At 39.3% G+C, this 22,088-nt stretch overlaps 1 protein-coding gene across 1 annotated transcript in view; it reads right to left on the reverse strand.

The window, feature by feature from the left end:
* Positions 1-22,088, reverse strand: part of LOC139462444 (potassium voltage-gated channel subfamily KQT member 1-like) — a 179,782-nt gene that overhangs the window by 34,646 nt on the left and 123,048 nt on the right. Inside the window, exons 3-5 of the mRNA XM_071244167.1 lie at positions 17,788-17,914; positions 15,647-15,822; positions 9,075-9,230 (exon numbers count right to left, since the gene is read on the reverse strand). Of these exons, the coding sequence (XP_071100268.1) occupies positions 9,075-9,230; positions 15,647-15,822; positions 17,788-17,914 (459 nt within the window). The remainder of the gene's footprint in view (positions 1-9,074; positions 9,231-15,646; positions 15,823-17,787; positions 17,915-22,088) is intronic.

Consider the following 22,088-nt stretch of genomic DNA (forward strand, 5'->3'; position numbering starts at 1 on the left):
CATGCTCTATTGTGGTGTTATGTATTACAAACTGTTAGAAGCAGGGCCAAACCATCTTCAAAACATTGTTTTGATTGAAAACCTACACCGAAAAGTGCATAACAGACTTTCAAGCATAGAATTTGCAGTCAGAGGCAAGAACTTCATGCATTTCTGGCTGAACGAGCGATTTCATGGGTCAGAAAGTCCCAAGCATGCAAGGCATGTCATGTGCTTAGTGGCTGTATGAGTGTGAATGTGAAATGGCTGACCCTGAACAGGAAATGCAACTACATGGACTGTCATCATAAAGTGCTGGTTTGTGTGAAATTATGCAGTCTACTAGGGCTGGGACGGGCAACTCGGGTCGGTTGGGTCCTTATTAGGACCCGGGTGCCTCCAGGACTACCTGGACCCGTGGTTAGTCATGTGATATATCGTTTAATGACAAAAAGTCACTATAGCTCAGTTGTTACACTACAAGTCGCTAATGTTCGTATTTCTTTCTGACGATGCACACATTCCTATTGACTTGTATATGTTTGAGTAAAGATAAAGCTTCAGTCAACTTCAGTGAACGCATGATCTGATTGTTTGATACATGTATCTAAATAGTTTTAGCCAGGGCTGCGGTAAAACAATTACTAATCAGACATTTTGTTCCCAACTCTTAAGACTTGCTGTGGGTACCCAGGTAGGGTCGGGTAATAAGGGGTCGGGAAGGGGGTAGTAATTTTGGACTTGTCCCAGCTCGACTGTCTACTGATCAACTGTGCATGAATTGGCAACTTCTCAATCTGGACAAGGAATGGAGAAGGTTTAAGCAACATTATTCATGTTCCAAGGTCTAGTGGCTTTACTTGGGTGACAGACTAGGGTGATGACTTACCAGAATCATGAAACTTCAAAGGAAAGTCTCCAAATCATCTGTGTCAATGACTAAGACCAAAGAGTGATTTAACTTATGTCAGCAGGGTAGACATAACTGGGTAACTCAAGAAAGAAAATTCTAAAAAGTGAAATGCTTGGGACCAACAAAGAATAATTCACCCTGTCAGAGGAAATTTGGAAGTGCTGATACGGGACGTTGTACGATAAGTACCAAGCTGAACATGCAAAGTGTGACTACTTGGCCGCAGCATTTTGCAACAAGGAAGACAATGCAGTTCTTGAACTTGATAGTGAGTCCAAATTTGCAGATCTCATACGTGTTGTCACAGTTGGTGATGAAAGTGACATAGATATACACGTGACAGACTATTCAGTTCCATCTGGACACTGGAGCAGCTAGGTCTATCATCCCTTACAAACTGTTTGAGAATATGAACTGTAAAGAACCAGTGGTAAACTCAAAGAGCAAGTATGAATCCTACACACACCATCCAATCTGAATGGAAGGATGTGCACTCCCATGGTGTCAACTGACAGCACTATTTGGAAGATTGTCAACAAGCTAAAGAAGTGGAGAATGCAGGTCACATCACTAAAGTGACGTATCCCCCATACTGGGTAGCAGTTGTGAAGAAGCTAAGTAAGAGTATGCATAGACCCTAAGGACTTGAATCAAGCAATTAAGTAGGAGCACTACCCCATCCAGACCATGGAAGAAATGGTTGCCTTGTTCCCAAAGTCCAAGGTCTTCTCAGTGGTCGACGCATAGACTGGTTATCTCTAAATAAAGATAGAATATGAGTCAAACCTGCCCACGACACAATGGACAGAAATTTTGAAGAGATCCCTGCAGCATGTGTCATAATGGACAGTATCCTCACAGGAGGAGAAACAGACGAGGACCATGACAAGGTCATGAAGCAAGACCTCATTTGTGCAACGTAGTACTATCTGTTAAGTTGAGCAGCAAAGTGTCAAGTATGTCTCTCATGTCCTCACAGATAGTGGCCTTGAGCCAGACCCAGATAAGGTCCAACCTGCGCTAGACATACTTGTACCCCAGAGTAAGTAGGCTTTGTGCGGTATCTCTTCAAGTTCATACTAAATGTGAAGTTAACAAACACTTTGGTCTGTGAACAAGGACACTGACTTTCACTGGGATAAACCTCAACAGAAGTGCCTCCAGATTCAACAGCAGTGCACCTGTGCTGGCCCAATAGGACATAACAAGAGAATTTGTTATTCAGTTTGACTCGAGTAGTTTTGCACATGGAAGTGTATTTCCATGACACCCACAAAGAACAAAGTCTTCCAAGAGTAAACAGCAAATGAACTTGTTGAACTCAAGCAGTATTACATCATTCAGAATGGTTGGGCAGACACTAAGGAGGAGCCCCCCACTCCATTAGACACTACTGGATGACCACAATGAGCTCTCTGCTTGATGGTGTGATCATAGTACTAATATAATAAAGACCAGTGACAAACATCTAGCCCCACTAGATTACCGTACAACCAGCATGGAGAACTGTAATTTCTTGTCGGCCCAACTGCTTATGAGACCGAGAAACAAAATATCAGTGTCACAGCACTTCTTTTTCCAATTGCATTGGACCCCAACAAAGTCAAGCATTGATTAACAAGTATCTCATCGATAAGCATGCAAAGTCTCATTCACGTAATGTAAGAAGTTTCTGAGAAAAGTCCCCATTTCACACAGCATACCGGTACACTGAGTTGAAATGCATGGAGCGAGGGCCTTAACTCAGCGCTGACAAGATGGTATCTCTTAGATCTTCTGAGTAAGGTCCCCATTGCAGACACTAAGCACTAAGTTGAAAAGCATGGAGTAAGGGCAATAGGTCTGTAAAAATATTTTTTATGGCACCAATTTTCAAGCTCAGTCCCACTGAGAAAAGAGATGTAACATATTGTTTCCGATATTTGTCAAGTAAAGACATCTTATTAAACATCAGACCAATTTATGTCACCATGCCTGCTCATCATGTCATCCATCACGATATCCATAGAAAAGCATTTCAGGTGTTTCACTGTGACAACTTGGGTCTGTGACATTTGGAAAATGGACAAATATTAGGAAAGTGCAGTGCCCACACAGATACCATGCCTCAGTTAAACACAGACACAGTAAACAGACTTCGAGCCAATCAGGTCTGTTTTATACCCTCAATGCTGAGCGCCAGGTAGGGTGACAACAAGTACCAGGTTTTAATGTTTTTTTGTGTGTCATGGCTTTGGGTTTGAACCACCAACCTTCTGCTATGATCAGGACTCAAACTGAGTACTTACATAAAAAAGACCTTCACATGACCAAGATGAAAAATTAAAATTTAGCAAATTATTGCAGGATATATTCACCAACATTTCGACATACTGCAAGGAACAGTTAGATACACTATTAAAAAAACTACAAGCATTACATAGGTAATAGGATGGAATCTGTCACATATGACCTAGATACCACATTATCTACTGCAGGAACAACTTGTGAGAACCCTCCCTGGCAAGAGATGAGATTAGCCACAAATTGACGCAAGCAGTTTGTCTAGTTTCTGTTTATTGACCAGAACCTTGGGAGAAGGGAAATAGAGACCACATCCTTCTGCCAGAGAATGCCCTGAAAGGTCATGAAGCTGCCTCCTGCTCTGGTAGAAAAAAATGTTTATCAGTGACTTAAAGTGATGGCTACACCAGCAGCTCCAATAGGGCCTTCTGAGAAGAGTGGAGTTGCTATTATGAGAGGGTCTTTCTAGGCTCTGGGTATCCTGGTATTGAGAAACAAAGGACATGCAGGGCTTCACAAGAACTAGGTTTCCCAAGAGAATAGGAGGATGGCGCTGCCTGACAGATGAAGAACTAGACAATTGGTGAGAGAGAAAGGTTTCATAAAGGACTGCTTTTAGCTCAAGGTCCCGTACCACTGGACATGAGCACACAAAGCACTTCCAGGAACTAGTTAATTCTCTCATGTGCCTCAATGAAGAACATAGGCATCAGCCATGCCAAACTGATATTCAATATTTTTGCTGTAGTACATATGTTGGGTTCATTCATAAACAGGAGCATTTTACTTGAGAAGTGTTATACAAATTGTGATGCCTTGGGTGGATGTTGTTTTATTTTATGTAGTGGTGAACCAAGAAAAATGCAACCAGTTCTTTAAATTTTAAACAACAAATACTTCTTGTTGCTACAGGTGATATATCTGTTCCATTTTACCTTATCTTCAGTTACTTTAATGAGTTGCGAGGTATAAACTAAAAACAGTTAAAAAACTAAAGATGTTTATATTCATATAAGGAAGGATTATGTTCCTGCATTTTAATATAATATGGTTTTCACGTACACAGCAAAACATCAGTCTATCAAATCTTTGGTCATCCATTCTGACCACAGCGATAACACTGACTTTATTTATGTCACAATGGGTGAAAAATTAAAATGGATCCTATCGGCCAAGTACATCTAGAAACGAACAAGGCTGATGTTACCGTTAATGTCCTAGATACAAATCAGCCGCTGAAATGATCAGATCCGACAGGAAACAGAACAATGCATCTTAACACATGCATTACCAGGCGAGGATAAACACACCATCAACCCTGATCACAAGGCTCTCTTTTCATTTCACTGCCAAAAGGCAAAGACTTAATGACATTAAGTCTGGCTAGCTGACTTCACAATGGCCATATCTCACTCAATAATCTGCTAAGTGACTTACATAGGACTCACATTTGACCGCAGGTCATTTCATTTAGGTTTAACAGGATAAAGAGCTTCCGTACTTGTTGGCAAATGATAAGGATTCATGTTCTTGTCAGACAAAAGGAGACAGGTCTTTTTTTAGTTTAGACAGGAAATATGTGCTATATCATGTTTAGAAAAAGGAAAGAAAAAAACACTTTTGCCATTTACATTAGCAAGATAAGCCCTTGTGCCATGAGACTGTAGCTCACCTGTATATAAGTAGCAACAATCTAAAATGTCAACAAAGACAGCCACTTAACAATAGCTGCTGTCAGTATCGATGTTCAAATATCGTTAAATATGTCATGCGATGTTTCAGCTTCACTGGTCCATTGGTTCACAAGGAGATAATGTTTACAGTGTGAACAAAATTCATTTTGAGGGGATTTAAGAGCATGGTCAAATATTTTTATGGATCAAAATGTAAAATATCACGAAAAACAGAACATGTGGTTGAGCATGTGGTCCCTGCACATGTATAGTTTCCTGCAAAAATATTCATACGTTTGAGAGTGGTGGCTTGGAAATGAAGACATGAGTTTTTTCAGACCAAATTGTTTCCATGGAAACATAACAAAATAAAATTTAGAAAGATTTCAAAATAGCAAAAGGTACCAGTTCAACTGATCAGTCAAGCAAAAGCCAAGTTTTGTTGAAATATGTTGAACAGTTTAAGTTATACTCTCATTTGATACTTAGACAAAATTGTTTCCATGGAATTGTAAAGATATAATTTTGAATTTTTTTGAAATAGCAACAGGCACCAGTTCATCTGGTGAGTAATGCATATGACAAGTTCCATGCCTGGATAATGGCCATAAATAGCTTATTCAAATGGTACCCATATTGAAAATCAAATTTGAACCTCTTGAACAATTTGGGGTGTTATCGTTGGTGGGAACAAGTGTGTAAAGTTTTGGCTGACATGACAGACAAACAGGCCATGACATTGGCTAAGAGTTAAATGAGCTACCAAACGTGTCAGTTATATGAACTATTTCAATAACTTTTTGTCCAAACATAAAATTTGACAGTTCTCATGGGCCAATAGTTACTCATACTTGACCTGCTTCTGTTCTGACAAGTTAACAGAACGTCACCAGTCAACAAAAAGATATTATCAAAATGTCTAGAAAAAACAAAGTATACAACCAGTCACACCTACTTTGAGGACTCCCTTCCCAGTGACAATGACGTTACATGGGGTCAAGTCTGTTCACAGTCCAACGTGGATGACATTCAGACCTCATATTTATGTAAAGAAATCTTTAAGAAAGCACATAATCACCTTGATACGGTATCAGTAATAAGAATATCCTGGAGATACACCTTGTTAAAATGCAGTAATGGGCAGATTTTAGAAACACACTTTGATACGTTTGATTAGGATTTGTCTATCTCGGAGTACGTAATTTAACACTTTCTTTCAAATCATGAACCACCAGACTCATTATCAAGCAGCTGCAGACAATCAACCCGATTTAAACTGATTTAGACAGTAAAGCAAAGTGCTTCTATCAACATTCAAATTTAAAACATGTTTACAATTACAATGCATTGAACAAATGATCTAGAAGGCCTTTGAACTGACAAACACAATATATCAACACGACTAGTTAAAGTAGAGTCGTTCGCAGTCAGGCTTCACTAGTGGGATTTTTAGCATCTGAAGCACACATTATCCTTACTTCTATAGACATGACATTTATGTAAGTAGGAACCTTGTTTTACTTACTCATTGTTTACAAAGTGTATGTAGGTGTATCTGTCCTTGTACACATTTTACAATCGAAGAATGATTTAACAATAAGATTCAAGGAAGCTCAAACCTAAATATTGCGCTCCAAGACATCTTACACTGGTACTACAAATACCAGGCCAATCATTCCCATGAGTCCATCACCAGCCCATCGCCTACCAGATCAATTATCGTGAAGTGCACGCGAAATTATTTTGATCAAAAACACCCAAGTGACCAGCGGTCAAAAGGGCCGACTTAAACATGATGATCCAACACCCAGGGGAAACCTGGTCATTAAATCACTTGGCAAGATGTGGTCTGGAACTACACATATAGATCAAGGGCTGATCATTCTGATCTCGAGAGACACTTAGCCAAGATTATCTTTACAAAGAGATTCCACATTTTAATACATTCTTTGCTTTAGAAAAGATTCAGGCCCTTTAGCATGGTTTGTGATTTTGACATTCAGATGTCTGTCTGGGATCTGTGCTGGTCAATATGAAGATTAGTAGAATGTCAAATATAGAGGAACAGCCACACCAGCTTCTTGTCATCAGAGCTGAGAAAGGCTGTATGATCAAGGTCAAATTATTGTTTGTAGTTTCCGAGATTCAGTGTTCCTCTTGGTTGCTGTTGACTTTTATGATGGTTTGAATGCTGAGCATATTGAAAATAAATGTTCCTTGTTCAACAGAATGTATTGATAACCATCAAAAGGTCCAAGTGAGAAATATTCCTATTGATGAATCAATCTCTCTGAATTCAGACACAGGAAGGGTCATCACATGAAAGGTCAATACTGACCATCTGATGAGTCAATATTCGAGGTCAGTGATTTGGGGGTCTACTTTGAAATGTATTCTTTCGTCATGTGGTATGGATTAGCCAACGATACTGCAAGATTTTTAATAGTCGTATTACAATTCATATTAAATAGGGCCTGTATGACCATGAGAATAGATAATAAAACTTTTCCTGGCCCCAATAAAGTTGTACACATTTGAAAGAAATGAAATTTAAGAGAATTCAATTTTTGTCACTTATTATTAATTTGCTGTATTTAACCCATATCTCTAAACATATGTGCTCATTATTTCTTTACCAACAAATTACAAAATGGACTTGACTTGTAATGCTTCATTTACATATATCAGAAAACCTTAAGGGTTCTTCTAATAACTCCATTTAAGTCTTCATCTCAGCTTGCTTGAGGTTCTTCTCACAATCAGCAAGCCATCATCATCACTACATATTCTGCTCACGCCATTACGACTGGCTACATGCAACGTGAGGTTTACAAGATATCAGTGTACTGGTGGAAGTCACCTTCCTGGTGTTGGTGCTTTTATAAATTTCTCCATCAGCCCTGTATTGTCACTATTTATGGTTTGCTCCATGAAGAAGACGTCTGCTTGTTCTAAATAAATAAAGACCAGTATTCCAGGTTTTGTTTTGTTTGTGATCTTTAGGTTCTTCAAATAATATTTTATTGGTTTGTTTGTTGTTAAATGCTGCACTGAGCAATATTCAAGATATAGTGAGTCAGAGAGTATGGTTTTACACCACTTTAAGCAATATTCCAGCAATATCACGGTAGGGGGAACCAGAAATGGGATTCATAAGTTATAGGATGGCGGTCTGTAAATAATCGAGTCCAGACCAGACAAATCTGAGATTGACATCATGAGCATCGATTTACGCAATTAGGGTACAATGCCATGCATCCACCATGTCAGTGAGCCTGAGAACCCAATCCTACTGGTCGCCCTTAATGACAAGCATGAGTTGCTGAAGATCAATTCTAACCTGGATTAAAAATATAAAACCATTCAAATATAAATTTTAACCCGGATCTTCACAGGTTCTTCAAATAGCAATTATCACTGACCTCAGATTTATTATTTGCCCGTGAAGAGATCACCCGTTTAATAAACATACAGCTGTATTACACATTGTGTAATACCAAAATGCGTGCTTATGTATTCTCGGAACACGTTTTACGAACAAATATTGAAAGCTCTAGACATCCCTTGGCTTATTGAGCGACATTGCGGGTGGAGATGATAGATCACTGAGAGGAGCTTATCCACACTCGATGATCCCAGCAACCTTGTTGCCAGGCTGACGTCACATGGCATTGTTTAGCCGATGGATCTTGCAACAAAATTCCACAAATTACGTCATCTGGTACTGTGACATGATTGTAAACTTTGAGGTGCAAGGCCCCGTTCCACAAGGCGATCGTATTGTAGCGCAACGACAGTCATTGGTCTAAGTTAAAGTACGTGACTTGCGATAACCTTAGGGCTACGATAGTTTTGTTGAACGGATGCCTGAATTCTAAAGGTAGACCGTTGTATGGTATTAAATTCATACGTTTCAACTTTTGACATGTTTCAAGTATTATTATGTTGAACTCAATTGGATTACGCCGTGAGTTGTGTAGGTGTCAGCCTATTCACACTCAACAGCATAATTCTAAAAAACGCTATAAATGGCAAGCAATAAATAAAATACTAAACGAGCTCCCGTGTAAAACAAATTTTATGAAACTCTTGAATAGTTGTGGTATCTGACTCGCTTTCGCTCGTCAGATACCACAACTATTCACTCGTTTCATAAAATTGGTATTACACGGGAGCTCGTTTAGTATTCTATATATATGTAAGCCCAGCTTGCATGGCTAACTTACCACACCCCACCACAGGGCATCAGCAAAGCTGGAGAAACGCTTCTCATTCCCTTCCTTCCCAAGTAATCCTTTGTGGGCATCTTTCTCTGCCAGGTACACGAAGAAGGAGGAGAAGATGAGGCCCAGGACACCAATATACAAAGTGGTCAACAGCTCCTGCAAAAAACAAACATATTTAACATTACCAATTTCTTTTGATAGGCATTAAGAAGTTGGAGTACTAATTAAGGATAAGAATTTATGGATGAACAACTTCTTTATTAGAAATAAGAGTGGCGTTTCAGTGTAGGTTCTGACACCGTTAATGGCCTGGCACATGGAATCTACAAACAGGATTAGAAGAACAAATAATGTATTTGTTTTGTAATGTCAAGAGGAGATTTGTTTGAGCTTCAGAGAGAATCTGAGTGATGAAATGAAACTCCCTTAGTAATTTATGCAAAAATTATGTGAGATACTCTGTTGCATCTGATTGAACTTTAGTCCTCATTGGTTTGGATTTGTTTTTAAGTCATATAATAAAAACTTTGCATTTTTTGTTTCATTCCAACATGGGAAACAACAAATTGATAATAATGTGAATAATCATGAGATCTGGAGAGTGGCACAATTTGCATCCATATTTCATAAGTCACTTGTTAATTAATATTTGGTTACATCAGTCAGAATTTGCAGTGTTACACATGGGTAAGTTATCACCATGCACTGTACTTTGATTTCCTTTCGCATATACTGTCCGAAATAGGAAGTTTAGTTTGTTTCGTTTCTTGTTTTACGCCACACTCAGCAGCTATATGACAGTGGTCTGTAAATAATCAAATCTTGACCAGACAATCCAGTGATTGACATCATGAGAATTGATCTACACAATAGGAAGGTCTAGCTCTGGACATATTTGTAAATACAGTCCATTTCTGTCATATAATTTGTTGGGAGAAAACTGTTCCATTAACAGGAATATGAAATTCAAATTATTAAATTTTACAATATGTAAATTACTTAGGAAGAAAGGATTCAAAGGAAGCATAATTTTCTTTTTCTATACTGATCTCCATTGTGTTTTCTGGTATGCCTGATTCTATATGCCAAAAACAGTGTTTTTATCAAGTATTGACACAGATGTTATGCACAGAGCCATATCAAATTCCATCTTTATTTGAACATACAGATCTCTACATGCAAATTCATCAACAACCAATATTAAACAAAGAAGTAGACAATCAAGTGGAGGCATCTGGATGTACTAGAATCATTTTTCTAAACAATTCAATCTTCATCTTCATCATTTGCATCATCAACCACAGCCCAAAACAAAAAATATTTCAAGATACTGTAAAAACAATGAATATTCCAGAGTGAAGATGTTTAATTCCCCTCACATCAATGCACTAACTATCACTTGGAATTAGTTAACTCATCCTACCAGGTACCCATGCTGGGAGAACTCATCCTATCAGGTACCCATGCTGGGAGAACGCATCCTATCAGGTACCCATGCTGGGAGAACTCATCCTATCAGGTACCCACGCTGGGAGAACACATCCTACCAGGTACCCATGCTGGGAGAACTCATCCTACCAGGTACCCATGCTGGGAGAACTCATCCTATCCGGTACCCATGCTGGGAGAACACATCCTATCAGGTACCCATGCTGGGAGAACTCATCCTATCAGGTACCCATGCTGGGAGAACACATCCTATCAGGTACCCATGCTGGGAGAACGCATCCTACCAGGTACCCATGCTGGGAGAACTCATCCTACGGGGTACCCATGCTGGGAGAACTCATCCTACCAGGTACCCATGCTGGGAGAACTCATCCTATCAGGTACCCATGCTGGGAGAACGCATCCTATCAGGTACCCATGCTGGGAGAACACATCCTATCCGGTACCCATGCTGGGAGAACGCATCCTACCAGGTACCCATGCTGGGAGAACTCATCCTACCAGGTACCCATGCTGGGAGAACTCATCCTATCAGGTACCCATGCTGGGAGAACTCATCCTATCAGGTACCCACGCTGGGAGAACTCATCCTACCAGGTACCCATGCTGGGAGAACTCATCCTATCAGGTACCCATGCTGGGAGAACGCATCCTATCAGGTACCCATGCTGGGAGAACTCATCCTACCAGGTACCCATGCTGGGAGAACTCATCCTATCAGGTACCCATGCTGGGAGAACTCATCCTATCAGGTACCCATGCTGGGAGAACTCATCCTATCAGGTACCCATGCTGGGAGAACGCATCCTACCAGGTACCCATGCTGGGAGAACTCATCCTATCAGGTACCCACGCTGGGAGAACTCATCCTATCCGGTACCCATGCTGGGAGAACTCATCCTACCAGGTACCCATGCTGGGAGAACGCATCCTATCAGGTACCCATGCTGGGAGAACATTAATTGCCTAAGGAGACCAAAGCACTAGAAACTGGCAGGACCAAAGCCCTAGGAACTGGCAAGATCAAAGCCCTAGAAACTGGCAGGACCAAAGCCCAAGAAACTGGCAAGATCAAAGCCCAAGAAACTGGCAGGACCAAAGCCCTAGAAACTGGCAAGATCAAAGCCCAAGAAACTGGCAGGACCAAAGCCCTAGAAACTGGCAGGACCAAAGCACTAGAAACTGGCAGGACCAAAGCCCTAGGAACTGGCAGGACCAAAGCACTAGAAACTGGCAGGACCAAAGCACTAGAAACTGGCAGGACCAAAGCACTAGAAACTGGCAGGACCAAAGCCCTAGAAACTGGCACGACCAAAGCACTAGAAACTGGCAGGACCAAAGCCCTAGAAACTGGCAGGACCAAAGCCCTAGAAACTGGCAGGACCAAAGCACTAGAAACTGGCAAGCCAAAGCCCTAGAAACTGGCAGGACCAAAGCCCTAGAAACTGGCAGGACCAAAGCACTAGAAACTGGCAAGCCAAAGCCCTAGAAACTGGCAGGACCAAAGCACTAGAAACTGGCAGGAATCAAGCTGCTAAACATGGCCATGCATCCAACTACTGTCTGTGACTGATGTTGATTAATTTCAACTGACTGCGTGGCCTGTGGGCTGTACACACGACTAGATGCCACCACACACAATCATCTATGTCATGCCTATTTTATTTCCATCTTTCTGAGGCAAGGGAGTTAACTGACTGTAAAAGTCCAGTTTCCACCCTTGCTGAACTAGGCTGCAATTATGGAGTTGTATTTTGGCAAGGGTGGAAAATGGACTTTTAGAGTCAGTTAACTCCCCTGCTTTGGGAAGATGATTTTATTTCATGTTTCACATATTTCTATGCAAGGTGCAATGAGAAAATAGAGCCACTTGCCTCCATCCCTCCCCTGAGCAATTGCAATAATAGATCATAAACATCAAAATACAACGTTAACAAGAGAATGACTCCTGTGGACTTGCAGAGATGAAGTCCAGGAAGACAATGACCCATGATATGACTTCAGTTGAAGTTGTCATTGTCATGCATAATATATGACAATTACCTGAAATAATTACTAGAAGTTTTTGAGGTGATGATGAAATGATTTATTATTCATCTTAACAGATTAGAATTGAAATAAATAGTCCTAAAGATCACTCAATATTTAATGAACATCACCTTCTTCAACCATGACATTTCAAAAGTCTATCCTCATCCTCTTCTTCATGTATATATATGATTATTTCCTATTTGGCTAAAGATAAGCATGATCACAAAGACACATAAACTGCCGGGCCAGAGAGAGTATAAGTATACACTTGACATCTGATAGGACCAAACGTATTAAAACATTAGTAGTATAGACAATGACAGTTCTGGCTCACTTCCACTGGAGCCAGATTTATATACCTATACTGCTACTAGACAGGAATTTTTTATCTGATGCACTTAATGAGTTAAGACCCATTTTATTAAAATATAGATCTTGATTATCGATCAGATCGTCTTGACTGGGCACCACCATCTTGTTTGAAGCAAATGCAAGCCTGAATCTGATTGGGTCAATAGGAGGGACACAGAAGGGACATAACTTGTAATAGCCACTGTTGGTGCTTCGACCAAGCCTGGAACTTCAGCCTAGTTCATTGGTGGAAACTCGACTTTTATAGTCAGTTAACACCCTCGCCTTGGGAAAATGTAATGAAACAGTTCATTAACAGTTCAGGACATATAAACACTTTGTTGTCAATAGTGTATCAGCCTGAGTCTAGATGATATTATGGTGCTCGTGGGCAACTGAGACCAGGTCACAGTATTATTAGGGTAATTACAAGGTGAGGTGAAATGATGCTAATGTGACGTTCAATATTATGTGTGTGTAGGTTTACAAGCCTGGTTTAATGGGTCTGACAGTGCTAGCCCAACAAGATACCCTGCCGGAGGTTTTAACATGGACACCTGACAAAAACACTCCATACTACCGCCAAGCTGACCACTCTTTGTTTTATCCCATTAATGCTGAATGCCAGGCAGGGTAACAACAAGTACCATCTTTTAGCATCTTTTGGTATGATGCGGTTGGAGATTGAACCCCCAACCTTCCGTTGTTCAGACGGACACTCTCCCGCTAGACCACGGAGGCGCCCGTGTAATCATTAACTGCTAGTAGGATACATCATGTGTATAAGCAGGCAACCAAAGTAGGTGGCAGGTATAAAGTCAGGTGAATCTAAGCAATGCTGATTGGAGGGAGTTGGCAAAATTGGTGACTGAGTTCAGAAGCTTGTCTCCTGATAGTTTCCAGGGCTTTGGTCCTGCCCCACACTGAAGTAGATGTTACACGTAGCGCCTCCTCAGGCAAGAGACATTATTAAATGTTTACAATGTTCACACTGCAGTGAATGGGTACCTGGTAGGATGAGATGGTAATTTGACTGTACACATCCAAGTGCCTCATACAGCAGCTTGGGTTGTATACTCCCAAGGAAGTTGAGAATGAAACTTGAGTGCAAAGTGATCCAAAGGGTAGTAATAACATAGCACCATGTTAAATGGAATCTGCAAAGGTCTGCTAGGACTACCAACTGTCCTTGATCCATTTTTAACCCACCATAATGTATGCTGTCATGTGGCAGGCCATGTGTTGCTTAGCTTTAAACAAATGACATTTAGTTTCGCAAAATGTCATGTAAAAGTCACTCCAACATGTGACAATCTTTATGTCTTATTTCTATTATTTTCAAAAGCACACTGAACATCAATTGTGATTGATGAGGAGACAAAAGAAACAAGTATTCTAAGATTGTGGAAGCATAGAAATATATAAAGAAATGTTATACAAATATATAAAAATTCTCAGTATGTAAAGAAACATAAAATGCATACTGTGTTAATAACAAAGTTCAGATATTTTGAGACCTATTTAAATAACCATTATATGAATCATTACTTGCCAGTTTAACTTTGTTTCTCTAACTTTCAGTCTTAACTTAGAGACAACATGATCAATTTCATATTTAATGTATCAGACATTAACAAGATTACAGGCCTTTTATTACGGTGATGTTTGCATGGTGACATAGTGAAAAGTGAGTGCATGCATCTATAAAAAATATTTATTACATTTGATTTATGAATGCATGGTATCACTACATTGACACATTTTTGTATAGTTGAATGATGAATATTTACAATTGCAAAATGCAAAATAAAACAAACTTTTGATACAAAATAAAGATAACCAAAACTGCATATGAAAAAGCATTGACAATAATCATATCTTAAATCATGTATGATTAACTATTAAGAGTTTGGCAAATCAGGTGACAGGTGATCTCATCAATGGATGATCATCTTTGATCTCTGCTGTTGTCTCATGCAGTACAACTTAGCGTTACACCTCTGTCTACCCCCATAATACATAATTACCATTTCTAATTTAATGGGGGGCACGGGTGGCCCAGTCGTTTAAGGCGCCGCAATTCGCTGTGCAGAGTTGCGTCCCTTGGGCACGCCAGTAACCTATGATTGTGGGTTCGAATCCCCTAGATTATGTTTTTAGGTTTGTCAGCACCATACCCATGCTCGTGGGTTTCATCAAACTGGTAAACGTCTAAGACCTGCATCACTTCGGGCTTTCCTCCCACATTAAGCTGACACGCCGCGATATAACTGGAATATACTGTTAAAAGCCGCATTAAACCCAACTCACTCACTCTAAATTAATGCTATTACTTCTGCATGTTTTCATGAGTGAATACCTCGGTATGTGACAAAACCATGACATGTGACAGGTATTGCATTAGTTTTTTAGAGGCTATCATAAATGAATGAAAATGCTTTGACCTTTCATGGATTAATTCAAGACTTCCTGAAATTTGAGCCCTGTTTCATCCTGTGTCAGTGACCTTGACTTTATATGAAAGTTATCCAAAGTTGCAGGAATATATATGTGACGTCTCTTAACAGCTTTCATAAACATGTGTTCAAGTAAGCGTGGTTGTATATTATTACTACCCTTTGGATTAATTTGCACTCAAGACTCCAATTTTAGTGATCACATGAAGCAGCCCTTCTTAGAAGATAAAAAAAAAAAAAATTATTTGGCTAACAGATGAAAAGAGTTCTGCAAGGAATTCTCACCTGTCTGTGAGCCCATACCACAGACCCAAGCAGTTTCCATGTACCTCCACGTCGATCCATCCGGACAAGACGCAGGATCTGGAAGAACCGAAAACCTCGGAGAGAGGAAGTAGCAAACATGTCCTGGGTGCTGCCAACAATCAGAGACACCAGGCTGGCCAGCAGCAGAATGACATCTACAACCAAACAAGCAGCCTGTCAGTTCCTTCAAGAAATATCTTAAATCTATAATACAATAATAATATCATCTATAATACAACAATCACAGACACCAGGCTGGCCAGCAGCAGAATGACATCTACAACCAAACAAGCAGCCTGTCAGTTCCTTTAAGAAATATCTTAAATCTATAATACAATAATAATATCAGATGTATAATACAACAATCACAGACACCAGGCTGGCCAGCAGCAGAATGACATCTACGACAAAGAAGCAGCCTCTCAGTTCCTTCATGAAATATCTTAAATCTATAATACAATAATAATATCAGATGTATAATACAACAATCAGAGACACCAGGCTGGCCAGCAGCAGAATGACATCTACAACCAAACAAGCAGCCTGTCAGTTCCTTCAAGAAATATCTTAAATCTATAATACAATAATAATATCATCTATAATACAACAATCACAGACACCAGGCTGGCCAGCAGCAGAATGACATCTACAACCAAACAAGCAGCCTGTCAGTTCCTTTAAGAAATATCTTAAATCTGTAATACAATAATAATATCAGATGTATAATACAACAATCACAGACACCAGGCTGGCCAGCAGCAGAATGACATCTACAACCAAACAAGCAGCCTGTCAGTTCCTTCATGAAATATCTTAAATCTATAATACAATAATAATATCAGATGTATAATACAACAATCACAGACACCAGGCTGGCCAGCAGCAGAATGACATCTACAACCAAACAAGCAGCCTGTCAGTTCCTTCATGAAATATCTTAAATCTATAATACAATAATAATATCAGATGTATAATACAACAATCACAGACACCAGGCTGGCCAGCAGCAGAATGACATCTACAACCAAACAAGTAGCCTGTCAGTTCCTTCATGAAATATCTTAAATCTATAATACAATAATAATATCAGATGTATAATACAACAATCACAGACACCGGGCTGGCCAGCAGCAGAATGACATCTACAACCAAACACGCAACCTGTCAGTTCCTTCATGAAATATCTTAAATCTCAGTTCCTTCATTAGATATCTTAAATCCATAATACTATAATAATATCATCTATAATACAACAATCACAGACACCGGGCTGGGCAGTGGCAGAATGACTTTCCAATACAACAGTCTGTCAGTCTCTTCCCGAGAGTTCAACACCTAAAGTTCAAAGGCCACTATGTGACTTCAGGAATGAGTGAGTGAGTTGAGTATGGTTTTACGCCGCTTTTAGCAATATTCCAGGAATATCACGGCGGGGGACACAAGAAATGGGCTTCACACATTGTACCCATGTCGGGAATCAAACACGGGTCTTCGGCGTGACAAGCGAACGCTTTAACCACTAGGCTACCCGACCGCCCCTGACTTCAGGAATGACTCCTTGTATCTCATGCTTGTCACAAGAGCTGACTAACATGGACATGGTGGTCATGCAGGTTCTTTGATCTGGCTCATTGTGTGTCAGCATACCCTGATGACTGGGAAAGCTGATTGACTGCTAGTCCGCCTGACCCAGCCTAGATTATTCAACCATCATTTAACTGGAAAAAACATGCAGTTGTTTGTTGTTTAATGATGAACTCAGCTATATTTCAGCTACTTCGAGAAGGTACATGAAGGCGGTCTGTAAATAACTGATTCTGGACCAGACAATCCAGTGATGGACATCATGAGCATTTTCCTACATAACTGGTTTATAATGACAAGTATATAATTATCAAATCAGAGAGCTTGACCACCAGATCCCTTTAATAGCCTGAGACTCACGACAAGCATGGGTTGCTGAAGAACGATTCCTTCCTTGGCAAAAGTTTGTAGTAATTTATCAGGACAAAAATATGGGTTAAGAATATATTTATCAATTAATTTGCACACAATAAGTCATCATATACATAACATCACATGATATCACGTCTGAGCACTAGTGATAACATTTGACCCACCTATTAAGCAGAGAGGTCTTCTCATGAACTTGAGTCTACCCATGCATCCCTGGTACCTGGACCGACACCCAGAGGACCACAGACGTAGACAGAACTCCATGGCGATCCACACTAGCAGCAGCACTTCCTGGAATACACAAATCAACACTCCACAATTACAGTCTGTCTAGTCAGTTCTGTGGAATATAGCATATAATCTTGAGATATTCCAGCTAACATGGCAAAACATTTCCAATCTGTCTGAGGCATTAATTATTCTGGAGAATAAATGGCGATAGAGAGGGTGATAGCTTTTGCTGAGAAATACTTAATGTAGGTCGCAAAGTGTCTGTATCCACAAAGAAAAATGCAACAAGTTTCCAGTTTCATGAGTTCCTACATACATCAGCAGCATTAAGTGATATTGGTCTAACAACTAAAAACACTTACATAATTAGGAGATAAACATACCGGTACTGTGTTTTCAATGTAGAGCAAGGTGACCTGTAGATTTAACCTCGCTAAATTGAATTTGGAAACGAATGCACAGCGTGAGGTTTCAAATGTTAAATTTTGCATGGTTAAATCAACAGGTAACCTTGCTCTACATTGAAAACACAGTACGTTTATCTCCATTCTACCATGACGAAATAAAACTCAAACTCTTTCGTGCTAGCAAAATATATTGAGGGAAGCAGCATGGGTTGAGTCCAGTGTTTTGAGTTGGTTGTCGATGTGAATTACGGATTCACCGCCAACAGTCTTTAAACAAAATATGGCGTATATGCCCAGGCAGTTTGTTTACACCAAAATACTTCACTCAAACATATGACAGGCACTGAAAGCATATAAGCACGGCAACTTGGAAAGCTAACATGAGGTGGGCACCCCTAAAGAAAACTAAGCAATCTTTGCAAAGCTTTCGTTCTACGTCGAATGTCACCATTATGACGTCGTATCGCTCATTATTACACAAAAGATATCACATCACAGTCGTACATAGAAAATCGCCAATTCCAAGCTCTCTGTTGTCTCCATAACGTAAATACATTCACTTTGTTGATTTCTATTGTGTTTTCTGCATGAAATGTATTGCTGCACATTCTTTGAATATTGTAGTAACCGCAACGTTGCATTTTGTAACCTAATATTGTTGATATAATTATTTAAATATGCCTACCGACAATGACTGAAAAAAGTACAATTAGATGAATATTAGCTTCTGCGGGGATGCAGCCGCCAAACCAACTGTTTCAATCAGAGGGGGCGTTATTGTGATTTAATAGCCTCTGACCAATCAGAATCGAGTAGTTTCCAAATTCATGGTAAAATTAATATTTAATTGGCAGAATAATCTGAAAAACATCAAATGTGCAACACAGATCATACAAAATAATGGATATTTTTGCTTATTACATATTGGCTCACATTGCACAAGATCTATGTCAGGCTGGTCACAAGACTGATATGCTATTTGAACTGCATGGCAGTTTCCTCAAAACGGAAATTGATTTGATAAATGTATCTACACATTTATGTACACATTTCTATACAAAATTACATGATAGTTTCTTAAAGAACTTCATCCGTCATGCGTCTTAAATTAAACAAAATTCAGATTTTGTTGGGTACAGGGTATTCATGGTCAAGTATCGTATTGATGTTTCATACACTTTTCTGGATTTCGAGTTATTTTGCAATTCATCGTTCTCATTTGGAGTCAAACGGACTGTAAACTGTATCCAGGCAGGTTTTGAGTGAAGGTAAACTGTATGTAGGCATATTTTGAGTGTAGGTAAACTGACATATTTAGGAGATTCTTAGTGTAGGTAAACTGTAGGCATATTTTGAGTGTAGGTAAACTGTATGTAGGTAGATTTTGAGTGTAGGTAAACCGTTTGTGGGTAGATTTTGAGTGCCGGTCAACTGAGTGTAGCCAGTTGTAGGCAGATTGAAAAGATACTGGGCCTCCTCTCTGACTGCATGTACAAGGGTACTCAAGCCAGTAGTTGGTATAATGGACTCAAGTTTACGAAATGTGCTTTGGTCTAAGTACCCTCTCTGTAATGACAGAATAACAGACTCTCTACTATATAGATACATGTTGTTCACACCAAAATGCATCTTAAGTGCCCTTGTTCTTTCTACAAATGTCAGAGGATAGAGTGTACCAAGTAAAAAAAGAGTTTTACAGTATCTACCTCATACTCATACTAAACATACCACAATCAACCATTTTAATTTCATATCATGCCATGGTCATGAAATGTCTGAAATAATACAATTATTGAGTTATTGAGTTAAGGAAGTCACTCTTGAAGCAGTTATGACAGACAGTGCCATTAATTAAAGATTACAAATTCTCTTGCCTGCAATATATAATCGATCGTTAAGCAATTACAAAACACATTATTCGAAACTCTTTATGAAATCAACTTTTTAAGACATTAGTTTATAACATTACTGCAGGCTTTTGCAAATTAGGTTTCAATTCAAACAGATTTTGAATTAAACTTTTCCTATGAGACAAAGTTAAAAAAACATTCTCTGCCTAGTGTTGTCAAAATCAATTTATAAATTCAGTTAGCAACAGAGTGAACAAAAAGTAGGTCAGTTTAATAATCAGGGATTTCACCCAGTCGAGGAAGTTACAACAATTACATTGCTCTAAATGCTTGGGGAACTTTCTTTGAAACACCTTGGGGACAATTTTGAAAGACAGGAAATCAAAAAAAAATCTTCCAAGTTCTCTCATTATTCATATTATAAAACTGACTGGTAAAATTAATGTTTGGTTGGTTATTCATACAAGGAAAAATGTTTCAGGTAATATCCTTCACTTGAAACACAATGATCCTGCATGAAAGTTTTTACAAATTCTGCTGTTACGGCTTGGAAATTGAATCCAAGTAGCTTGAATTGGTAGAGGTAAGCAAACTGAGGTTCATTGTTGCACGGGACTGATCCTGGAGGAAACATGGTTCATAGAGGACACTGGCTACATACATGTAGGAGTTGGACCTCACCTCTATTGTCTGACCTCACAAGCATGGATGGATGAAGTTTAAAATGGCAGAAACATCAGTTATGCAGAACTGAATGTCTGAATCATTAAAATAGAGCAGGACATCTGAATTGTGTAGAATTGAACATCTTAATCATGGAGAGCTGAACATCTGAATTATATAGTGATGAACATCTGAATTATATAGTGCTGAACATCTGAATCATGGAGAGCTGAACATCAGAATTGTGTAGAGCTGAACATCTGAATCATGGAAAGCTGAACATCTGAACTGTATAGTGCTGAACATCTGAATCATGGAGAGGTGAACATCTGAATTGTATTAGAACTGAACATCTTAATCATGGAGAGTTGAACATCTGAATTGTGGTAGAACTGAACATCTGAATCATGGAAAGCTGAACATCAGAATTGTATAGTGCTGAACATCTGAATCATGGAGTGGTGAACATCTGAATTGTATTAGAACTGCACATCTGAATCATGGAAAGCTGAACATCTGAATTGTGTAGAACTGAACATTTGAATCATGGAGAGCTGAACATTTGAATCATGGAGAACTGAACATCTGAATGATGGAGAGCTTAACATCTGAATCAAGGAGTGCTGAACATATGAATTGTATAGAGCTGAACATCTGAATTGTGTAGAACTGAACATCTTAATCATGGAGAGCTGAACATTTGAATCATCTAGAGCTGAACATCTGAACTGTGGTATAACTGAACATCTGAATCATGGAGAGCTGAACATCTGAATTGTGGTATAACTGAACATCTGAATTATGGAGAACTCAACATCTGAATTGTGTAGAACTGAACATTTGAATCATGGAAAGCTGAACATCAGAATTGTATAGTGCTGAACATCTGAATCATGGAGAGGTGAACATCTGAATTGTATTAGAACTGCACATCTGAATCATGGAAAGCTGAACATCTGAATTGTGTAGAACTGAACATTTGAATCATGGAGAACTGAACATCTGAATGATGGAAAGCTGAACATCTGAATCATGGAGAGCTGAACATCTGAATTGTGTAGAGCTGAACATTTGAATCATGGAGAGCTGAACATCTGGATTGTGTAGAACTGAACATCTGAATTGTAGGTGAGATAACGGTTAAATTCCTCTTTAAACAAAGAGGCACTTCTTATTTCAATGGCACAGACTTTCAGCAACTGTAGTTAGATAAGTCTGTAAATATGAACAGGATGTTGCAAGTATTTTCTTCTGTACTGTTGAATTGTGTGCATGTGGAGAGTGCAGGTCATGTAAATACACGGAACCATATCC

This window comes from Haliotis cracherodii, unplaced genomic scaffold (assembly GCF_022045235.1).
Source record: "Haliotis cracherodii isolate W230 unplaced genomic scaffold, xgHalCrac1.p SCAF_1, whole genome shotgun sequence".
Classification (NCBI taxonomy): Eukaryota; Metazoa; Mollusca; class Gastropoda; order Lepetellida; family Haliotidae; genus Haliotis; species Haliotis cracherodii.